At 41.9% G+C, this 25,000-nt stretch overlaps 1 protein-coding gene across 2 annotated transcripts in view; it reads left to right on the plus strand.

The window, feature by feature from the left end:
* Window positions 1-14,253: 14,253 nt before the first annotated feature.
* brpf1 (bromodomain and PHD finger containing, 1) overlaps window positions 14,254-25,000 on the plus strand; it is a 72,760-nt gene continuing 62,013 nt past the window's right edge. Inside the window, exons 1-3 of one of the 2 annotated variants that reach the window (XM_079637715.1) lie at window positions 14,254-14,906; window positions 18,395-19,109; window positions 22,264-22,453. In XM_079637715.1, coding sequence (XP_079493841.1) covers window positions 18,430-19,109; window positions 22,264-22,453 — 870 coding nt within the window. In that variant the 5' untranslated portion in view covers window positions 14,254-14,906; window positions 18,395-18,429. The remainder of the gene's footprint in view (window positions 14,907-18,394; window positions 19,110-22,263; window positions 22,454-25,000) is intronic. The other variant, XM_079637716.1, reaches the window with a different exon arrangement.

A 25,000-nucleotide genomic window follows, 5' to 3' on the forward strand; every position in this document is an offset into this window, starting at 1 on the left:
GGAATAACTGATATTAATATATTCAAAAATATATATCGATACTTTAAAATAACCATTATCGAGACGACCAGAAGTAGTGAAGTCTAAACAATGACCGAGTCATCATGAGTTTGTTTGTTTGTGTGTGACTGTTCATATATTCTCCCTCAGGACAAGAGCCTCATGTACCAGCATCATATGACAAACTGGATGGAAAAAGAGTCTTTGTGTTTCTTCTCTTCTCTATGGAAGCCCATTTTTGCCACATAACACTTGTAAATCTTAATTCTGACATAAAAGTAATTGTTATGACGAGATTAGGCTACTTACAAATTGTAGTCCATACTGAATAGAAATGACATGATAAAAATGGTCTCCCTAATATGTACAGCTGTCGGTCATGGTCCCTACTTTATTCTCAATCTCTTCCCTGAGAAGATCAAATCTGAAGCTATCTTTAAGCAGTGCCTGTTTTTGGAAATAGTTGTTTAACTTAAAGGGGTCATGAAATTTATTTTTGTAAAGTATTTGAATATGTTCCTTGAGGTTCTCTTATAATGTTGATAAAGTTGTTTTGCACACAAACACACACACACACACACACACACACACACACACACACACACACACACACACACACACACACGTGAGGACCTCTTTAACCTCTGGAGGAGTTCCAGAAAGTTAAACCTTTGTTACTAGTGGGAGCTGATCATCCTCACCTTCTTAGCTCCAAAGAGCGAGTACGTTTTGGTCCTCCTGGAAGTCCAGCTGCTTTGCATACTCGACTGGGATGGGCATGACAGGGACCTACCTCTTTGGGTGAGAAGACTAGTTCCACGGCTCAGTGTTTCTTCCAGGCCTCCCTCTCCATTGATCACTTGCATAAAGATGTGGAGAAGTTATGGCAAGTTGACGTAATTCCTTTCTCTCAGACTCCAAAGCATGCGCTGCGTTCTAAACAAGATAGGGATGCTCTCGAGTGTCTAGACCAGAAAACAAAGCTTGAAGAAATTAATGGAGTCAAAAGATATGGGACTCCTTTACTTCGAGTCAAGAATGCACCAGTCCTTAAAGTATCTCCAGAGGCAGTAATGCCGGCTTTACTTCGAATGGAGAGACAGCTAGCTAAGGATCCAGATCAAGCAGCTATTTATAAGCAAGAGATTCAGAAACTCATTGAAGCTGGATGTGTTAAGAAACTGAAGTTAAATGAGATTGATCTCAGTGATGAATCTTGGTATATTCCCCACCATCTTGTGGAACATAATGGCAAGCATCGTGTGGTATTTAATTGTTCCTATCAGTATCAAGGTGAGAGTTTGAATGCCTATTTGTTACCTGGACCGGTCCTAGGCCCTTCCTTGATTGGAGTTTTACTTCGGTTTAGAGAACATCAAGTTGCAATAAGTGGAGACATTAGATCAATGTTCCATCAAGTTCGTCTCTTGTCTTCTGATTCTCCTTTACTACGCTTCTTGTGGCGAAATATGAGAAGAAATGATTCAGTCGATGTCTACGAATGGCAGGTTTTGCCTTTTGGTGCTACATGTAGCCCTTGTTGTGCCATATATGCTCTCCAGAAGTGTGTTCAGAGCCTTCCTGTTGAATTTCAAGATGTGCAATCTTCTGTCTTGCATTCATTTTATGTGGATAATTGCCTACAAAGTTTTCCAACTACTAAAGAGGCCAAAGAGATGCTTATGAAATTACGTTCTTCCTTGGCTGAAGATTGAGGTTTTGAGATTCGACAGTGGGCCAGTAACCATGTCTCTGTGACTGACCACTTACCAGCAGAAGCTCGTTCAGTAGACACTGACCTGTGGTTAAGTCATGACTGCACAGATCCATGCGAGGGAACTCTTGGACTTAGTTGGCATTGCTTGCAGGATACTTTGAGCTATAAGCACCGTCCAGTGGAGTATACTGTCCTAACTTTGCGGGTTGTATATCGGGTACTTGCTCGTCAGTATGACCCTCTGGGTTTTATTATTCCATTCACGACACGTGCTAAAGTTCTTCTGCAACAGTTATGGATGAAACCTACCAGAGGATGGGATAATCCAGATATCCCAGAGGGGATCAAGGCAGCTTGGATGGCATGGGAAGGAGAGTTGCCAGATTTGGTCAAGCTCCAAGTACCTCGATGGTATGGTCCAAGAAAGAACTGAGAAGATCCAGTCAGCAGAGAGCTTCACATATTCTGCGACGCATCCGAAAAGGCCTATGGTTCAGTTGCCTATTTGCGTCTGATGAACGGAAATGGTGAGATTTCTATATCTCTGGTCATGGCTCGTTCAAGGGTAGCACCGAAGACTGTGTGCTGCTCTGACCGGGGCTCAGCTGGCGAATCTGTTGCAAAGGGAACTCACCTTGGCTGTTGAAAAAGTGACACTTTAGTCTTTAGTCTTGGAGATTCTTGAGTATACTAGACCGGATCAGTGGAGATATGTTGACACTGTAAGTAATCCAGCAGATGACATCACTCGAGGCAATAGACTTGCTCAATTGTCTGCAACTAGTTCTTGGTTTCAAGGACCTACCTTTCTATATTTGCCCCATCAGCAATGGCCAAAATCTCCAGCCTTGAGGACCGAGGAGGTTGGGACAGAGCTGAGAAAACCTTTGTTTTGTGGGCTTAATCAAGCATCGGTAAACTCTCTAAAGTATGTGTCACAGCCACGCCCTCATCATCACTCACTCCATCCTCATCATCACTCGCTCCACCCGCTCGTTCACTCTCCCCTGAATTCTAATCACCTTCACCTGGCCACTTCATCAAGTCACACCCTTTATAAACCACTCTCACTCACCAGTCATTGTCTGGTCTCGTCAAAAACCACTGACATACAGACTCACCTCAGAGAATACTCTACTTACCTTCCGTGTCCGGAGAACCCGATCTTCTGTCTTCAGCCATCCGTCTTCCTTCCATTGAGTACCTTCACGGACCCGTTCGCCAGCATCTACAACCAAGATACATTGATTACCTTTCAGTTAAGTCTAAGTACTCTATCTACGATTGAGCTACTCACCATTGCATCCCGGATCTGTTTGCACCTTGTTCAATAAACTACATTTCAAACTCACCACCTGTCTGCTTCCGTTGTAACCGTGACAGTATGATGCATCTCAATTCAATACCTGGTCAGAGTTGATTGCAGCAACTGTTGAAAACCTCTCTTTGGACTTAGGAGCTGAGACTAAACCTTCTCAAACACAAGCAGAATTATTTCTTCTGCGTCAAGCCCAGATGGACGATTTCCCTGAGGAATATAAACTGCTTAAAGATGGTCATGGAGCTCCTTCACACAGCCGTTTAGTTGGTTTGGCGACGGGTATGGATTGTTTTGGGCCTTTAACCATCAAAATAGGTCGCCGACATGAGAAGAGGTGGGGCATTGTATTCAAATGCCAGACGACACGATGTCTTCATTTAGAACTACTCTCTAGTATGGATACTGACAGTTTCCTCTTGGCCCTTCGAAGATTTGTAGCCCGTAGAGGTAGGCCCCGTGAAATATTATCTGATCAAGGAACTAATTTCAAGGGAGGAGAAAGAGAACTCCGGGAGGCCTTTTCGCAGCTTAGTCCCTCTTTTCAAGAGATACTTGCCCAACAGCAAATTAAATTATCATTCAATGGAGGTACTTGGGAGAGAGAGATACGGTCTGTTAAGACGGCATTACGAGTAGTTTTGGGAATACAAGTAGTCTCAGAGGAAGTTTCGTATACAGTGCTCGTTGAAATTGAGGAGTTGTAAAACTCAAAACCTCTCGGCTATGTGTCTTCAAATCCTTCAGACCCTGATCCAATCACCCCGAACATTCTACTGATGGGGCGGCGAGATGCATCTCTTCCACAAGTGATGTATGCAGATTCAGAACTACTTACCCGAAGAAAGTGGAGACACAGCCAAGTTCTTGTGGATCGATTCTGGGTCAGTTTTGTAAGAGATTATCTTACAAGTCTTCAGACTCGTCAAAAGTGGGAACTTGATGGTAATCCTATTGCTCCTTCTGCCATCGTCATGATTGTGGATCCTCAGCTTCCTCGGGGACACTGGCCTATAGGGACTGTCAGTAAGATTTTGCCAAGTCCTGATGGAAGAGTGAGAGTTGCTGAGATTTTCAGCAAAGGGAAATATTTAATTCGTCCAGTCAGCCGTCTAATTGTTCTTCCTGAATTGACTGATGCTGGTAATTCAACCGCATGAACTTTCTGCAATAGCAAATATGTTAACATATTTGGGGGGCGGCTGTAGAAAATCCTGCTGTGATCTGATTGGCTGATTGAGTCTTAATAAGATCACATGTGGTCCCTTACTAATTATGCTTCAGTCTCCACTTGTTTGAACCAAGAAGCTGTCGTTCAGACATGGTCGGTGTGGAATTGTTGTGTTGTTGACCATGTAAGTTCCCTTTTGATTGTTTGTTTAGTTTAAAGCATTATATGTTTGATATGATATGTTGAATTCTAGTTATGTTTAGTTTCTCTTTGACATTATATTCATTTGTTTGCTAAAGCTGATTTCAGATGTATAATTTAAGATTTGCAATTGTGTTTGTATTTTATTAATGGTTTTGTTTATGGGTTTTAGAAACCAACAATTACCATCACTGCCATCTGAGAAATGTCTACTCCTACATGTCAAGTCAAATAAACTGGGAAAAGTAACTGATGACTGAATGAGTTTTAATGGACCCACCATCAGTGGCGTAGACAGGGGAGGGGCCATGGGGGCACTGGCCCCTCCTGAAAACTGATTGGCCCCCCAGTGTGCCCCCACCCTTCTACTTGTCTGTCACTCAAAAATTCAAAGAAAAATCTTAAAAAATGTAAGTTGATCTATTTTATACGGCTTATTTTTTCGATTAGCGAGTTGCAGTGCTAGAGTTTGGTACCGTCTTTCAGTGTTAGGACAGACGAGGCTCGATGTATTCTCTTAGAGCAGACCAAGATAATGCTAATCATTACATTTACTATGCTCCTGAGGCTGAATGTAACAGGGTTTTCCTGCGTTATGATTTTTTTTCCCCAGCCGATACGCAAGTGATATTGCAAGCGAGGTGGCGAAACAAATCGTATGACGTTTATCTAACGCTCAACACTTTAAAAACCAGCTGCGCCGGCGCCTCTGATCAGAGTCTACGTGTACGCGGATGCATGAGTCATGACGCGGAACAACATGGGTAACGTTAGAGGAGAATCTACGAATATTGTTTGGATAAACACCAGAAACGGACCATATTCATAAAAAGAAAATTGGTGTAACTTACGCATTTTTTTCGTGTGAAATTATGCACGGAATCCAAGCACTCCACCCTAAAAGCAGCACTTTCTTGCATGAAGAACGTACTCGGTTACTAACGTAACCTCGGTTCTCTCTAGGAGAGGGAACGAGTACTGCGTCGAAAGACGCTACGGGAAAGATATTTCTTTTTCGAGATTGAAGCCTAAAAATTAATCCTTAATTTTGTAAATATTGTAAAACGCTTTTCTGTAGCATACAACCTTAGGCGGAGCAAATAGCGCGCCCATTGGCTGCTCCGCCAGAAAAGCACAGCCTATGCGAGGCCAGTGACGCTGACCAATGAGGACGCTTCGCGCCCTTCTGCGTCATCTCCCGCCGAAACGGGCGTGGTCCAGGCCTATAAATACAAGCATAGCTGTCTCCCACTCTGATTTTCGTCACAGAAGCGACGCAGCGTGGGCACGCACGGCCTGAGATGCAGTACTCGTTCCCTCTCCTAGAGAGAACCGAGGTTACGTTAGTAACCGAGTACGTTCTCTTACGTAGAGTTCTCTCGTACTGCGTCGAAAGACGCTACGGGAACCCCTGTAACACGCCGTGCGTGCTCTTGGACCGACACAGACACCCGAGGGCGCGCACGCCCTGGTATACAAGCGCCTACACCAAGAATGTATAGGGAGAGCGGCTAAAAATTAGCATCATCCCTTTATAGTAGTGCCCCTAAGGGCATAATCAGAGCCGTCGCATAGGCTGTGCGAACTGTGCAATCGCACAGGGCCTCGCGCCACTAGGGGGCCTCGCAATCTTGCGTTTTTTATTATTACTATTATTATTTTTAATTTTGTCTTTTGTGGTGGAACACGCAATGTAATGCTATATAGAAATATATAGTTTGCATCTTAATTTAATCTTTGTTTTATCTTTGTTTTATTATTTTATTAGTTCATTAACTAATTGTTAACTCAACTAATTTAACGTAAAGAGCTGGATACTAATTAAATAAATGTCAACTAGCCTAAATGCATTGATTAGAATTTCCATAGAATAAAGATTTTTATAGTCGACTAGTAGTCATTCATTTAAGCAATTAGTCAACTAATCTCACGTTTATATTAATTTCTGCTTAATAGGCTACTGAGTGCATGGAGGAATAGCCTATTCCGCGCTCAAGCGCATGCATAAATCTTGCCCCAAAGCAGGCTAATGATAATATGTCTGAAAAAAATAACGAGGCATTTTTATTGTTTATTAATAAAAAATATATATTTTTAAATCAGTGTCGGCTGCAAACATATCTATATACATCTCCGCTGTAAAGTGGATATGCCTTTAGAGAGAAATGCACCTTATGGATTACAGCCTAATCAACCGGTATTTGCTTTCGATTCGAATTTTTTCGTTTAAAAGCGGACATTTCAAGCTTTATATAGAAATATTCATCATGTTTTTGAGGCTATACACTGTGTTTCAGTTCATTTTTGAGACGCGCTCCAGTTTGCGCATTTTTGAGATGCGCTCGGCCCTGTTTGTTTTATTTTATTTTACAAAAGCACAACGTTTTCTTGTTGTTGAGAGTTTACACAAATAAAAGTACTTGCGACTGATGCATTATTCTTTTCTGTATGACCAGAAAAGATTGAGTAGCCTATTTAAAGTTGTTTCCACTGTTGATAGGAAAATTAAAGTGTTCGCGCCGACGCCTGCCGCAGTGCGCGCTCCACGTCTCCGCACAATCACTTGGATATGCACCTATACTAGCGAACATTAAGGCCTATCTAGGTTAAAGTTAGAGCGAGCTGCCATGCCAGACGGATAATTCCTTTTCATGTTTAACAAATAAAATCATGCATTTTCTACCTACAGCGAGTAAGCGCTGCACCAGTTTGAAAAAGGTAAAAGCATAACGAGCGTAGCGAGAGAGGGGCCCAACTGAGGGGGATGCAGAGATGTTGCTGCGTCTTTATATTAACATTTCTGATTGTTTAAATTATCAGCCCTCGGTAGCCCCCTTAAAATGCGGGGCCCCAGGCAATAGTCCGTCTTGCCTGCCCTATTGCGGCGCCTCAGACTATGTTCATGATTATGTTGTATTATTCTACTTGATAAAAACGTATTGCAGCGAGTCGAGCGAGATTATGCGTGCAATAGAACTAGAACAGTTATGCGTGACTGTTCCACATCAAAGAGCAGGGCCTCGCATTTCAAGTTCGCACAGGGCCTCGCATCCCACCTGCGACGGCACTGGGCATAATAACATATATATGTAATAATAGATATATATGAGGGGTAATAGCATGCTCATGGGATACATTGTCAGTGAGTGATGCTTAAAACATAGGAGTGACCTGGGCCGCAGCGCGGGGCAGGAACACTATACATAGTCTTCTAGACCGAGAGCAGTTTAGCCTGCAACGCAGGAACCTCTAGGTTATAGAACCGTATAAATGTAGACGGGGAGGCCCAGCCTGCCGCCATACAGATATCTTGTAACGAGATTCCGCTATACCAAGCCCACGAAGAGGCCATGCCTCTCGTAGAATGTGCTCTGATGCCCAGGGGGCATTCCAAACCTCTAGATGCGTAGGCTAGCGCAATGGCGTCCACTACCCATCGAGATAGACTCTGTTTCGTCGCGGCTCGCCCTTTAGAGCGCCCACTGAACCAAACAAAGAGCTGCTCCGACTGTCGAAAAGCAGCGGAGCGGGACACATAAGCTCTTAATGTCCTGACCGGGCAAAGGGAGCTATTTCCGTCCTCAGAGGCCGGCAGAGCCGACAGGGAGATGACCTGAGCCCTGAACGGTGTGTTGAGGGACTTAGGTACGTACCCATGCTTCGGTTTCAACACGACTACAGATTCGTTGGGCCCGAACTCCATACAAGAGGCTCTAACTGAGAGCGCTTGCAAATCCCCCACACGCTTCACTGAAGCGAGAGCCAAAAGAAACACGGTCTTGAAAGACAGGTGTTTCATGTCTACTGAGTGAATAGGCTCGAAAGGGGCCCCTTTCATAGCGTTCAACACCGTAGAAAGGTCCCAAACGGGGACTGAAGGAGGCCTCGGAGGATTTAACCTCCTGGCTCCTCTAAGTAAACGGACCACCAGGTCGTTTCTGCCCAGTGAATGGCCAAGCGTTGGATTAACGAACGCTGATATGGCAGCCACATAGACTTTGAGCGAGGATGGGGTTCTTCCCTTATCCAACAGTTCTTGCAGGAAGGAGAGAATCTCCGTTTCCCCGCACTGAAGTGGTGACAGACCTTGGTCTGAACACCATCCAGAGAACACCGACCATTTGGAAGCGTAGAGCCGTCTAGTAGACGGGGCCCTAGCCTGCTCGATCGTGTCTAACACTCCTCTAGGGAGGTTAGTGGGTACCCGTTTATGGCCCACACATGTAGGGACCATAGATCCGGGTGAGGATGCAAAATCGAGCCCATGGCCTACGAGAGGAGTTCCCTCCTGACTGGGATCGGCCACGGGGCAGTACTCTTCAGTCGCATCAAAACTGGGAACCAAGGTTGATTCGTCCAGTATGGTGCGACAAGAAGCACTGAGCATCCGCTTTCCCTGATTCGCTCCAGCACTTGAGGCAGGAGTGAGACAGGTGGAAAAGCATAGAGCGGACGGCGGGGCCAGACACTGGCCAGCGCGTTCGTGCTCTTTGAAAAGAATTCCGGGCAGTGAGCGTTTTCCTGGTTTGCAAACAGGTCTATTTCCGCTCTGCCAAACGTTTTCCACAGCAGACGCACTGTCTGTGTGTGTAGAGACCACTCTCCCGTCGGAACATTGTTCCGTGAGAGTCTGTCTGGTCCTACGTTCAGATGACCAGGCACATGCATTGCTCTCAACGAGCGCAGGTTGTGCTGGGCCCATACCAGTATGCGTTCCGTCAACCTGAAGAGGTTCCGGGATCTCACGCCACCCTGGCGGTTTATATAGGCTACTACCGACGTGTTGTCCGAACGGACCAGGACGTGGTGTCCCTTTATCCGAGGACGAAAACGCCTCAGCGCTAAGTCCACTGCCATCATTTCTAGGCAGTTTATGTGCGGTAGTTCGACTCGTTCCGCCCACTGGCCAAAGAGCGGTCTGCCGTCGAGCAGTGCTCCCCAGCCTGAGGTGGACGCGTCCGTGGACACCACCTTCAGGCTCGAGGAAGTCCCCAGGCTTACACCTGACCGGTACCAGTCTGACGCTCTCCATGGTGTCAGGGCTGAAATGCATTCCTGAGTGACCTTGAGGCGATAACGACCGTGAACCCATGCTCGGCGCGGTACGCGCGCTTTCAACCAGAACTGCAGTGGGCGCATGCGCAGCAGGCCCAACTGTAGAGCTGCCGAGGCTGAGGCCATGAGGCCTAGCATTTTTTTTAAATCTCCTGAGCGGCACTATATGACCGCTGCGGAAGGATTTCGCCATCTGCAGGGTGTCCTGCCTGCGCTGTGATGACATAGACAGTGAGTTCAGATCCAGTCCCAAAAGGAGATCCTTTGACTGGGAAACAGTGAACTTTTCTCCCAATTGACTCTCAGACCTAAGTGCTCGAGGTGATCGAGTATTAGGGTCTTGTGGCGAATGAGTTCTGAAGGCGATTGAGCCAGAATCAGCCAATCGTCCAAATAATTCAGAATTCGAACGCCTCGGAGTCTCAGGGGTGCCAGCGCCGCGTCCATGCACACTGTAAATGTACGAGGTGCTAGGGATAGGCCGAATGGCAGGACTGTGTACTGATATGCCCGGCCCTCGAAGGCGAATCTCAAAAATCGCCTGTGACGTGACGCAATTTGTGTGTGAAAATACGCGTCTTTCAGATCTATTGCCATAAACCAGTCTCCTCGGCGAATCTGCGCGAGGATTTTTCTGGTCGTGAGCATTCTGAACTTTCGCTTTGTTAGCGCTTTGTTCAGACGCCTTAGATCTAAAATGGGTCTGAGACCCCCGTCTTTCTTGGGTACCAGGAAATATCTGCTGTACCAACCCCCTTCGCTTTGAGCTTGAGATAAAGGCTCTATGGCCCCTTTGCTCAATAGCTTCGCTATTTCGGCTCGAAGTAGATGTGCTACTTCTGCTCTTACCGTGGTTTCGACTCTCTCCGTGTGACGGGGAGGGCGTCGATAAAACTGTAGCGAATAGCCTCTTTTTATAGTCTCTAGCACCCATTCTGAGACCCCAGGAAGTCTTTCCCATGCATCTGCACGCGTGACTAGGGGTTGAATGTAATCTGGGCCCTGGTCGCGAAATGGCGGCGACACGAGAGCAACCGTGTGCTGTAACATGGACGCCGTGGCGTCTGAGGCGGGGGGCATGCTTAACACAGTGTGCATCCCGCGCGCGCTCGACTCTCTGAGCTGAGAGGGAGAGAGCGCGCGGTGCGAGCCCCGTACGGCTCGGCATGTTTGAGAATAAATGTGGGTGCGTGAACGCGGGTACATTTATAGCACTGGGGAGTACTGTCTATTAGAACTGACTGACCGTGCATCGGTTTCGTTTCATAGAAACCGTGTGACATGTAGCTTGTAGTGATTGTGGGCACTTGAAAGCGGGCACGCTCACTACATATAATGCACAATCGACATGAGTCGATTTTATGTGTGCAAGCCCTGTATTGTGTAGGGCTGTGCTTGTGTGTACGAATGGGCACTGGGTCGTAGGCATACAGTTACACACATTACATCATCGGCCGTGGCCGGGACACCGTGTAGCACAGAGAGTACTGTCTATCAGAACCGACTGACCGTGCATTCGTTTCGTTTTTACAGAAACCACGGGACATGCAGTGTGTAGTGATTGTGGGCACTGAAAAGCGGGCACGTTCACTAACTTACATGTGATGCACAACCGACATAAATCGATTTTATGTGTGCAAGCCCTGTATTGTGTAGGGCTGTGCTTGCGTGTACGAATGGGCACTGGGTCGTGGGCATTACGGATACACACATCACACCATCGGCCGTGGCCGGGACACCAGAAAATAAATTTTCAGATTTACCTGGGGCGTCGTGAAAACGGCGTTTGTGTGCAGGCAAACGGGCATTGATGCCAATTTGGTGACTGCAAAATACACTGGCACGGTCGCGAATGTTGGGACTGTGCGAGCGAGACATTTTAGTGAAATCCGGCCGCTAAGCACGGCGCTTTTCACGGCGCGGCACTACAGCGGGCGGAAAGATGCAGCTTCAGTAAATGAACCCCAGGCGAGTCCGCAGAGTCACCGTAGGCATCAAATCACAGTGATGGCAGCCGCCATCGACGAGAGCTGAAGCTGCGTGATACTCACAGGCAGGAAACACAAGCACGTGGTCCCCGTCGCTGAGCGGGGCTCTACACGAGCCACAGGAGGTGCGAGACATCTTGAAAAAAACGCTCGGCTCTTTTAGTGGTGGAAAAACTGTGTGACGCGACGGCGAACACACACACAAAACACACACACATAATGTAAAGGATATTCCACGCCGGAGAAGCGCAGCAGGGAACGGCGGCTGAAGGCGGCGAAGACGGCGGCTTCAGGTAAGAGGCGCGTCCTGCTGAGGTGCTTGTTCCAAACGGCTGTGGCGGCTCGAATCCAATCCAACGATGCGTGTAGCTTCGTGAATTTTAGAAAATCGGAGTGGGAGACAGCTATGCTTGTATTTATAGGCCTGGACCACGCCCGTTTCGGCGGGAGATGACGCAGAAGGGCGCGAAGCGTCCTCATTGGTCAGCGTCACTGGCCTCGCATAGGCTGTGCTTTTCTGGCGGAGCAGCCAATGGGCGCGCGATTTGCTCCGCCTAAGATTGTATGCTACAGAAAAGCGTTTTACAATATTTACAAAATTAAGGATTAATTTTTAGGCTTCAATCTTGAAAAAGAAATATCTTTCCCGTAGCGTCTTTCGATGCAGTACGAGAGAACTCTACGTAAGAGAACCACTTCTTTCATTTGCTGAAATTTTTGAGTCAAATATTGAAGATTTGTAGCGTGAGCTGTATCAGACCAAAAGGGTTTTGGAAAGGAAAGAAAAAAAAAAAATGACTTTTCTCATTGAATTTGTGGTATTTCTGGAACCCTTTAAGGATGTGTTTCATGAGCTTTTCAGGCTGTGCAAGATGCCAAGATGGTCACACCTGTAAGTAATGCTGCATGTGAACGTAGCTTTTCAGCACTTAAGTTGATCAAAAACCATCTCAGAACAACAATGGGGGATGAGAGACTGAGCCATCTAGGGGTTTTGAGCATTGAATCAAGACGAGCAAAATCATTAGGCCTAAATATGGATGAGTTTTTAAACCGTTTTAGCAGCAACCATAAAAATCGCAGGATTGTACTTTTTTTAAATGAACCAGAAACATAAACCTATTATAAGCCACATTATACTTAGAAAATGAACTACATCCACTGTATTTAGTGGTTTTGTTGTTGTTGTTTTTGTTTATTTGTTTGGTCAGTATTTACAGTTGTGAGGCTAAAATAGAGTTGTATGTAATTTCTATATCTTGATGTTTACTTTTCTTGTTGTACAACAAGATATTGTAGTTTTGTTTTGCAATGCTGTGTGGCACAATCAGGCGAATCGTGTGTCAAGCAAAGTGAATAAAATCAGTCTCAAATTTGGTGTGTAGTGTGTACTGTGTTTTCACAGAAGTGACAAAACGTCCTTTGATGACATCCAGAAACATTAAAAAAAATATATATCATAAATAAATAAAAATGCATGATTAAATAGCAAAATAAATAATTAATACTAAAATAACACTGGATTAATTAAGCCATTCTAAACTGTTTCTATGATCCACATATTTTACGTTAAACTAAAGCTACCTTTTTGAAAAAGTACTATCTAACAAAGTATTGATATATGATATTTTACAATCAATATGCTCAAGACTAATTAGCCTTCCTCGACATAAGTAGATTTGGTCTATTCATCAATGCAAATTTACTGCAACTGCTGATATGCAAATTGAATAGGATGTGGGAAAAAAATATTTATTATATACAATTTTTATTACAGTTATATGAATTCATTAAATGAATGATTAATATAATTATGCATTTATATAAATAAGGCTGTTCTATTATTTGTGAGTTGTACACTAATACATTGGATTATTTTATTTATTACAGTTTTTCTTTCACTTTTGTAAAGTGAAAAGTTATAAATTGTATTTTATTGTTAGAGCAGTGAAAACTGCTATTAAAAGATAATAGGGTATCACTGTTTATTGCTGATTTTAAAGCTTACTGAACTTGAAATGATTTGGATATCTACAGTTCTACATAAATACACAACATAAGAATGGCCCCTCTGTAATAATTGTGCCCCCCAGTTGAAAAAATCCTAGAATCGCCCCTGCCCACCATTCCAGTAGCAACAGCCAAATCAGCCTAGAAGTCCTGCTAAATTTCTACAATAGGCCTACGCATGTGTATGGCGTCACCGTTTTCACAGATTCATGTTTTTGAAGTTTACACAGAGATGATAGCGGTATCGCTTTCAAATCTCGTTTTCAAAAACTTGCACTTTGAAACCTACTTCAAAGTTTGTGTTCTGAGGCCACCAAAACGTAGTTGTCGTGTATATGAACAGCCAGAACACATTAAAGGTTTTCTGTTTTCAGTTGAAAACGGTGTTGTGTGAGTGGCCCTTAAGTTAAATTTAAAGTACATTGTGAAAGCCTTTAAATGTAATCTTGAATCAAAATAACTTCCCCTCCCTCTTCTCTGATGATGTGTTTACTGGCGCGAGGGCGGGGCCACCTGTCACTCACGTTAGATCAACCAATAGCAAACCACAACCATCCAATCAATTCCCAAGCCTCGCCCTATAGGCCTATTTGTTCCTGAGTCGACTTTTTAAAAGGAAAGTTCACCCAAAAATTACCCTGACCCTCAAGTTTATTCCAAACCTGTGTAGTATATGGGCAGCATTTTAATTTTTGGGGGAACTATTCCTTTAAGTAAACAGCGGTAAACATGTTTATTTGTTAATATGAAGTGATTGATGTAGGTAAAGCAGCGCCCTCTGCAGGTTTGAACCGGACACTGCGCTCATGCGACACATTCAAATGTGTGATGCAAAGCGTTCACACACACCCAATCCACTCATATTCACACCGCTGTAATGCCCATGAATTAGAGCCAATATGCCTAATTCCATATAAACAATCCAAATATTACAGCTAAAATAACACTAATGCAACATTACTTGCAGCATTGTTTGTTTTTCTACTCGCATACTAAATGTACAGACGCAGCAGGACAACCGCGTGACGGCCGACGGCTGATTCGTCAGTATAGAGAGAAGCATAAAAATAATCGAGGACATATGGAGACTTCTGGTTGGATTTTATCAAATATCTGTTTTGACTGACTGTATGTTACGAATTAGAAATACTGTCGTCAAAATACTTTTAAAAACTCCGGATCCAGTGTGGAGGATTGGTGAATGTGCGGATGCAGATCGCGCGTTAGCCCCTTTGTTCGTTAGCTTCAGTTCCTGGTGTTATTCAGTGTGTGATGATCAGAATTCATAAAGGATCTAGTAATTCTGCTCAAACTCTTCTGTTGTGAATTAAACTCATCTCAGTGTCAATCCTCATTCTCGGAGGGAGCGTGAAATCCGCCGTGGACTCTGGAGTAGTAACGTTAAGTGTTTACGACAAAACACTTTCACCTGTTAGAGATCTGATTGTGAGTAAAATTACCATATTAACTCATATTTCACATGCTAATGTTTTTATATTTGGCACATTTGAAAAGTATACGGGTTTGCTTACAGTCAGCCACTAAGAAAAACTACCATGGAGATACCATGTGTTTGAACCTGTACCATGGTAAATTCTGTGAAGTTTTCTTTAGAGTATCATGTAAATACATTGAATATGACTATGCTAATCATTTAGTATCACAGTATGATGCTAGTAGTTTTTCCATGAAGCTTAATGTTTGAATTTCAGTGCATGTTGTGTAGTAAACAGAGTAAATGAGTCTCTGTACCATCATTTGTGTTCATGTGTAACTGCAGAAATCAACAGATATATAATGGAGGGAAAGTCCAAGCCTGTTGTTTCTGATGTACAAACGATTTTAACTCAGAAATTACACATAATTGCCAAGGAACACATTGATTTAATATAATGTACGGTAACACTTTATTTTAAAGTGTCCCTGTTACATGTGTAACACGTAGTAATAACAGTAAATTATGCATAATTACATGCATTTAACCCTTAACCAAATCCTAATCCCACCCTAACCCTATAGTAAGTACATGTAGTTAATAAATATGACTCAGTACTTAAATATATAATTACACTGTAACAACGACACCTTAAAATAAAGTGTTACCGAATTAATGTTCTTGTGAGACTCCAATAATCTTAGTTTTGACTTCAAAACATCATGTTTCCATTGCATTTTAATAGCCAACTTTTGATCAGAAGGACTTATTTTAGGGATGCACGATATATCGGCCGATTTATATTAATTTTTAATAGGGATGTCCCGATCAGGTTTTTTTGCCCTCGAGTCAGAGTCATTTGATTTTGAGTGTCTACCGATACCGAGTCCCGATCCGATACTTCTATAATACATCAAAAAATAATAAAGAAAAGCGAAAAAAGATCCAGGATGTTCCTTATTTTTGATTTAATTCACCTTATTTTAAAGGATTAGTTCACTTTAAAAAAAAAAATTGCTGATAATTTACTCCCCCCGATGTCATCAAGATGTCCATGTCTTTCTTTCTTCAATGGAAAAGAAATGAAGGTTTTTGATGAACACATTTCTCCATATAATGGACGTCAATGGGCCCCAAACGGTTCAAGGTCCAGATGACAGTGTCAGCGCCGCTTCAACGGGCTTTAAACGACACCAGACGATGAATACGGCTCTTATCTAGCGAAACCATCGTCATTTCACAAATAAATAATAAAGTTTAAGTTTTATAAGCACAAGCGCTCGCCTTGCTCTGTTCTGTGATGCGCATTCGTGACGTCACGTAATACGCAGTTACGGTGTAAAGGTCACGCTTGACGAGTCAGTGTTCACAGATGTGCGGAAGGAGGACCATACACACATATTCAAATGTCTTTGTGTCAGTTTATCATTTAAAATGCCCATCTCGTGTGTATCCTGGTGTTGGAATATTAAAAAGCCTAAAAGAAAATTGAAATTTTGGACTTTTCACAGAAGCGAGACCTTTTCAACGTACCTGCGTATTACGTGACGTCACGAACGCGCATCACAGAACAGAGCAAGGCGAGCGCGTGTGCTTATAAAACTCAAACTTTTTTATTTATTTGTGAAATGACGATGGTTTCGCTAGATAAGACCCGTATTCATCGTCTGGTGTCGTTTAAAGCCCGTTGAAGCGGCGCTGACACTGTCATCTGGACCTTGACCCGTTTGGGGCCCATTGACGTCCATTATATGGAGAAATGTGTTCATCAAAAACCTTCATTTCTTTTCCACTGAAGAAAGAAAGACATGGACATCTTGATGACATCGGGGTGAGTACATTATCAGCAAAAGTTTTTTCAAAAGTGAACTAATCCTTTAACATTCAACAAGTCTGTTAACAAACAGAGCACTTCTGCGAGGTAGCTTGAACGATCAAGTAATAAATAACATAAATTCTTCACTTTTGGTGATGTCCACAAAGTGATCTAACTCTGTGCCACCGCATTACTATAGATGTAGTCAAAAATAATGAGAATATATATACATATATCCGAGTCCTGATCGCGAGGTAACGTCCGATTCCGATCGAGTCTGAAACCACGTGATCGGGCCCGATTTCTGATTGTGATCGGATCTGGACATCCCTAATTTTTAATGTGATCAGTCCTATAGGAAAATTTGCCGATATATTAAAGCCGATGAATAATGTAATATTTCCTTCAGATGCGCACTGTTCACCATTGATGGTTTTGACCATTCTTTAGTAGCTTCTCGTGAAATTTGGTCGCATATGCGTGTGATTTACTCACATTGTAGAGGGTTATGGGTCGGTCGGAGTGACTGTGGTTGCACACTGGGTTTCTGTGTGAATGCTGGTAAAAACACATCTAAAGCAGAAAGAGCTTTGAGAAACTAGACTACATTTGACAAGAAATCTGAGGTACATTTTTTAAAGACGCTGAAAGCTACAGAACACAGAAAATCGGGCCAAAAATCTCCATTAAAAAATATGATCAAAACATAATAAAATAAGCTTTTTAGACAAAAAAAGGTATAATTTTTTAGGGCTTCGGGTCATTTTGACCCGCGAGGGGAAGATGTGAGTGAAGGATGAAGATAATGAAGTAATCAAGCTGTGTTTGTGGTCCTCACAGATGTAAGCCGGACCAGTCTGAAATATATTAGGTTGATTAAACACAATTAAATTAGGTTGCGACAAAATGTTAAATGTTACTTTAGTTTATTTTAATTATTTCAATTGAACAAGAGGCAAAATTCCTTTTTTGAGTGCAGATGTAAGTCGGACCAGTCATGGCGCTGCTTGAGTTTGTGAGTTATTTTGAATTTAAGTTAAAAAAGAATGTGAGGAATGTGCATTAATTACTATTTATTTATTAAATCTAGTAATTTAAAGGTAAATCAAATAAAAAAATCTAAAATCAATTGCATTAAAAAATATAGGCTAAATAATATTATCAAAATAAAATAAGCTTTCTAGACCAAAAAAAAAAAGTATAATTTTAGGGCTTCGGGTCATTTTGACCCGCGAGGGAAAGATGTGAGTGAAGGATGAAGATAATGAAGTAATCGAGCTGTGTTTGTGGTCCTCACAGATGTAAGCCGGCCCAGTCTGAAATATATTAGGTTGATTAAACACAATTAAATTATGTTGCGACAAAATGTTTAAAAAAATCATGTTACTTTAGTTTATTTTAATTATTTACAAGAGGCAAAATTCCTTTTTTTGAGTGCAGATGTAAGTCGGACCAGTCGTGTGGCGCTGCTTGTGTTGTGAGTTATTTTGAATTTAAGTTAAAAAAGTGAGGAATGTGCTTAAATTACTATTTATTTTATTAAATCTAGTAATTTAAAGGTAAAATCTCCCAAAAAATTGCATTAAAAAATAAAAAGAAGATTATCAAAATGAAATAAAATAAGCTTTCGGGTAATAAGCCTCAGGTAATTTTCTGCAGTTTTGTGTTTTGTGGTCCTCACAGATGTAAGTCGTGACGCCGCGGTGTGCATCGACGGCATGGGACTGGACTTCGACGTCAAGACGTTCTGCCACAACCTGCGAGCGACCAAACCCCCGTACGAGTGTCCGGTGGAAACCTGCCGGAAGGTCTACAAGAGCTACAGCGGCATCGAGTACCACCTGTACCACTATGACCACGAGAACCCGCCTCCGCCGCAGGCCAGCCCTCAGAAGAAGCGCAAGGGCCGTCCCCCGCGCTCCGCCTTACCCGGCTGTGCCGACGGCCCCGACTCCAGCACCGGCTCAGGGGTCACCGGGCCGGTGGCGACGCCGGGAAGCCCGACTGACCGCTCGGACTCGCCCGTCAGAGAGACCATGACCTACGCCGAGGCCCAGCGCATGGTGGAGCTGGAGATCCGCGGCCGGGTCCACCGCATCAGCATCTTCGATAACCTGGATGTGGTTTCGGAGGAGGACAGTGGTGCCGAGGAGACTCCGGTGTCGGGGACGGGCCCGTGTAACGGAGGCGAGGCCCCGGGCATCGGGAAGGACCGGTTAGACGGGGCCAACGGGGAGAAAGGCACTCCGAAAACAGGGAAGCACAAGAGCAAAGAGAAGAAGAAGGACTCGTCGCATCATCACCACGTGAACCCGCCCGTCAAGCTGCCGGAGGTGGTGTTCCGAGAGCTGGACCAGGACCGGCCCGACGCGCCCCCCCGACCCATGTCTTACTACAGGTACAGCGCAGACGCCTCGCACACACTGCGTACGCAAGGGAGCGTGTACGTCCAGCCGGTTGTTATCTCAGAATAAACCCCGGCAGGGTGATGCGGACGCCAAGATGTTCATTATCCCGTTCATTTAATTATACTGTTAAATATCATTACAATTTAAAGTAACTGCTTTTAATTAGATTATATAGTAAATTGTAATTTATTCCTGTGATCAAAGCTGAATTTATCATCATTACTCCAGTCTTCTGTGTCACATGATCCTCCAGAAATCAGTGTAATATGATGATCAAGACACATTTATGATTATTATCAGTGTTAAAAACAGTCGTGTAGAAAAAAAAATCAGGATTCTTTGATGAACAGAAAGTTCAAAAGAACAGCATTTATTGGAAATATAATATTTTGTAACATTATAAATGTCTTTACTTTCACGTTTGATCAATTTAAGGCATCCTTGATGAATAAAAGTATTGATTTAATTTGTTTCTTTCAAAAAAATAAAATAAAAATTACTGTCCCCAAACTTTTGAACGGTAGTGTTAATGTTACAAAAGCTTCTATTCCAAATAAATGCTGATCTTTTGAACTTTCTATTCATCAAAGAATCCTGAATTTTTTTTCTACACAACTGTTTTCAACACTGATAATAATCATAAATGTGTCTTGATCATCAGATCATCATATTACACTGATTTCTGGAGGATCATGTGACACTGAAGACTGGAGTAATGATGCTGGAAATACAGCTTTGATCACAGGAATAAATTACACTTTACTATATATCCACACAGACAACAGCTGAATTAATCTGTAATAATATTTCACAATATTACTGTTTTTGTTGTATTTTTAATCAAATAAATGCAGCCTTGGTGAGCAGAAGAGACTTATTTTAAAAAAACATTAATAATGTTACCGATGCCAAGCCTTTGAGCGGCAGTGTGTGTGATGGTAATATCTTCAGCTGTGAGATGTGAGGAGTTGTGAAGCTGATCTCAGCAGTAAGTTTAAGTCAACATGAAATAACCCAAGTTACTTCCTTTAATACATCCAGCACTGCTCTTTATTACAAGAAAAGTTTTCTCCTATAATCTTTTATCTAAACTCATCATTTAATCGCTCAGTGTTTCCGCCACAGAAGGACGTCAATAAAACCGCTTGTGAACAAAGTCACGTGACGCCACAGTTCATTAGTTAGCTGTGGAGCGCTAGAGAGGAGCGTAATTACTGCTGATGATGATGATGTCTTAAAGACTGTTAATGAAAACTACCGTATTGTATACAAACATTCCAGTTAATTTCCCCAAAGAACAATAATTGTTCATTTTGACTTCACAGACGGTTTTATTATATTGCATTTATTTCTGGTCTTTTTTTGTGTTGATGATTAATTTATTAGCTTTAGCTTTATTTAAAACTGTCTCAATATGAAGTGAAAGATCAGCTGAGTTTTGGTAAATGTGTTTTGGGTTATTGCTTTCTTCTGTAATGTAGTCGGTCGGCACCCAGTATACACTGCGATCAGCCAACATGACACACACACACACACACACACACACACAGCAGTTTGATTGATAAGGTTTGTGAGTGTAGAGATCTGACGGCTTCACTGGATATAATGGTATCATGGGAGCTAAAAATGTAGATATATCGCAATATTTTCCAGATATTCTCTCTCTCTCTCTCTGCGACATAAAAAATGGCCGTGGAAATTCAAAACCATAATGATGAACATCTGAAGCGTCTCAGCTGAAGGAAATAATACATTATTTATTGGCTTTAATATATCAGCCAAATGTTATTATCAAATGATAACATTAAAAATGATCATATATCTGTTGAAACCGATATTGTGGCCGATATATCGTGCAATCCTAGTGAAAATAGATAGCAGCTGAATAGTTTAATAGTGTTAATTTTAACCTCTAATGTACCAAATATTAGTGTTCCCTGTATAGGCCTAGTTTACAGCATTATTTGGGAGAGATGTTGTTTTCCAAAAATCAAACTATTGAACTTTATCGACAGTTTAAAAAAAATCATATTTACATGAAGGTACCAATTAGGGCTGTAAATGATTAATCGCGATTAATCGAATCCAAAATAAAAGTTTGTGTTTACATAATATATGTGTGTGTATTGTGTATAATTATTTTGTATATAAATACACACACATGCATGTATATATTTAAGAAAAATGTGTTATTTATATATAAAATAGTTCTATTTATATATAATATAAATCATATAAAAGTATATAAATGCAAATATTTCTCAAATATATAAATGCATGTGTGTGTATTTATATATACAAAATAATTATACACAATACACACACATATTATGTAAACACTAACTTTTATTTTGGATTTGATTAATCGTGATTAATCGTTTACAGCCCTAGTACCAATATATAAATATGAATGATAAAAATATGAAAATGATACATAAAGCACAGTCAAACAACAAGGCAAGTTCTCAGAAAAACACAAACACATTATAGAGCGAGTGGCAGGGCTATTAGTTTGCATGATTTAATGACATCAGATTTATTTGTCCCGTCCGTTGCTATGGTTACATCACTGTCAATCATCGCATTTTCCGACCCAATCCCGCACTTAATTACGGTTGTCAATCCAGAAACTTTGCAGCGTGTGGCTAGTAGCGTGAGAAATGAAACTTTTATTCAAAGTGTGAATGTGTGTAATAAACAAAGCGAGCAAAGAGCCTGTCAATCACGTCAGAGCTTTAGTTATGCTGCTGGATATTTGCATTACTTTATTGCATTGTCGTTATTATAAACACACTGGTTTGTAAATAGTTTGATCATTTACTGCACTTTGTTATTCTTCTAATTATTCACCTATAGTCAAGTCACCTTCATTTATATAGCGCTTTTAACAATAAAGATACAGTAGGAGATTACAGAGATTGTTTTGGCTTTACAGCAGTTCTAGAATAAAGTTATTGTCCAGCTAAAGTTTTATATATAGCGTCCAATCATATATTCCAATTCATAGCGTCCAATGAATTGGAAGTCTCGCACATTTACATTTAAGTGAAGGCATATTTGACTAAAGAGTGTTTTATAGTTTGTTGTAAACCGCAGGGAGGTTTGCGTGTAAAACCCTGACGCCTCATCCTTCTCCTCCTCCAGGTACATAGATAAGTCTGCCGAGGAGCTGGATGAAGAGGTGGAGTACGATATAGACGAGGAGGACTACATCTGGCTGGACATCATGAACGACCGGCGTCGCACTGATGGCGTGGCGCCCATCCTTCAGGAAGTGTTCGAGTATCTGATGGACCGGCTGGAGAAGGAGTCTTACTTTGAGAGTCACAACAAGGTAAGTCTCTGATGTCCCCAGAGTGTGTGTGTGTGTGTGAAGTTTTAGCTCAAAATGCCCCACAGATATTTTTATATAGCATGTTAAAGTCACTTTTTGAGGATGAGCAAAAACAAGCCGTTTTGTGTCTGTCCCTTTAAATGCAAATGAGCTGCTGCTCCCGGCACAGGGGGCGGAGCTTCAAGAGCTCGTCCTTTTGCCACACACACACACACACACACACACACTGAACATTTCAAAATTTCAATGATAGAGAGACTACATGTAGAAGAACAGGACATTTCTGAATGTTTAGTTGATGGATTTATGAAGATTATGTGTAGTTATCTTCTAGTCATTGATTAGCATATTCTGTCTTGATAATCTATAAATCGTGTTCAGGGGGCGGGGTTTATGTAAATTCTATGGTTGGTGATGTCACTAACCCGGGAGGAATGTCGTGTAGTTCCTATCAGCCGTTTGTTGTAGTCCTTAAAAAACTATTTCTGTAAAAGCAAATATCTCACTTTGCTCTGAACTTTGAGCGTTGTAACTTTGCAGATGTTGTTTATGATCAAACACAACATTACACACTGACTACAGTTAGAAAAGTCAAATTAATTTAAAGAGCCCTATAGCCTAATGCTTTTTGGGATATTATATTTCAGGCAGTGTGTAATCCAGCTGCTTATGAATGTAAAAGCTCTGCAGAGTTTTAAAGCTCAAAGAAAGCAGAGCTAAATGTGTTATTAAAAGAAAGAAGTGATTCTGAACTGAAGTGAGTCGTCAGTAATTCCAGTCTGCGTATGTTTGTAACTAATTAGCATAATGCCAGCCTGTGGTCTTGATTGGCTGAGCAGCGTCTCTTAGCCCCGCCCTCAATCACTGTCGTGTATCTGAGACTGGAAGAGTTCGGTTCGTGTTGTTCGTGTGGAGAAGACGCTGTTTTCTGAGATCGAGACGGTAAAACCCACGCCATCGTCACTGTTCGTATCACTGTGATCAAGAGCTGAGGTTCAGATATGATAATGAGCGTTTGGTTTCCGACCAATCATAGCAGAGCAGCTCTCAGAGAGGCAGGGCTTAGAGAGACTGAATCCTTTGATCGAACCGTTTCTGAGAGAAAAGTGCTTTTTGCATGTAAACCTTTTGTAAGAGACTCAAAAACAAAGTTAGGAAGCTTTAAAATAGCATTATGGTGCACTTTAAGGTTGAGCGTGTGTGTGTGTGTTGTCCACCAGCATCCACCAGATGCCCCATTTTTACCAGAAAACAGCTGAAAACCCCACAAACACACACAGAAAGAGGAACTTGAGGCACACTAACGGACCAGAAGATCAGTGTTTTTAACAACATCTTCACAATAACACCCTAGCATAGTGAGCAAGCTTTGCACACACCAGAACATGTAAAAACCCAGTTTAAGTGGACAAGAATAGGACTACTTATTAATATGGTTTTTAAATAATTGTTTTAATTGGAAGCTGTGTAAAGAGCTTTGTTTTATGTGTATTTTATCTGCCCTTTTAAACTTTCATTTCTTACTATCAAAACTTCACAATGACAGTATTTTTTTTGTGGCATACACAAAAAAATATCTAAATTCAGCAGATGTTGAGATCATGATTTCTTAACACAATTGCTTATTGACAAATAACATGTTAGATTTGGGCGATATGACCATGTAATAACGAGCCTAACAAGCCCAGTGATCACAATACATCCAAGATAAATGCAAAAAAACAGTTTGTAATAAATCTCATTCTATTTATTTTTAAAATAATAATTTTCAGGACAGATCATAAGATTGTGCAGGTCTAAAAAGTTTCATCTGTGTCCAGTGTCTGTGCTATTAAGTTATGACTGATAAAAATGTCTTTGTATTCTTTAAAACTAAAGTTGTCTCATCATAACCTCCTCACTCAAGCGCTTCTCAATGCTGGAATTAGTTTTGTTTACTATGTTGAGACTATGGTGCCACCTTGTGGAACAACTGATTTGTGCAAATATAATTTAAAGGTATTGCGGAGGATCTTTCCTACTTTTAGAAAAGACCCGCCCTCTCCAATTTCTATTTGCTCCCGACCGAGAGGGAACGCCTACTAGCAGTGATTTTAAATGGATTTCTCCAAATAGCATGACAAACTTTACCTGTCTAGTAGAATCTTCGCGACTGCGGCATCAGTGGGAAGCCCAACCTGTGCTTTTAGCGCACGCCAGCGTGTGAACGGCCTTACGTAAACATATCACCAGAATGATTGACACTTAGGTGGACCAATAGTATACACTACCCACCCGGAAGAAGAAAATCCTCCGCTATACCTTTAAAGAGAGAGTTTACCCAAAAATAAAAATGACCCCATGATTTACTCCCCCTGAAGGCATCATAGGTGTATATGACTTTCTTATATCAGACGAACACAATCTGAGTTATATTAAAACATTTCCTGGCTCTTCCAAACTTTATAATTGGAGTGAATGGAGGATGAGATTTTGAAGCCTAAAACACACACACACACACACTCACACACACACACACACTCACACTCACTCACTCACACACACACA

Source organism: Phoxinus phoxinus, assembly GCF_949152265.1.
Source record: "Phoxinus phoxinus genome assembly, chromosome: 15".
NCBI lineage: Eukaryota > Metazoa > Chordata > Actinopteri > Cypriniformes > Leuciscidae > Phoxinus > Phoxinus phoxinus.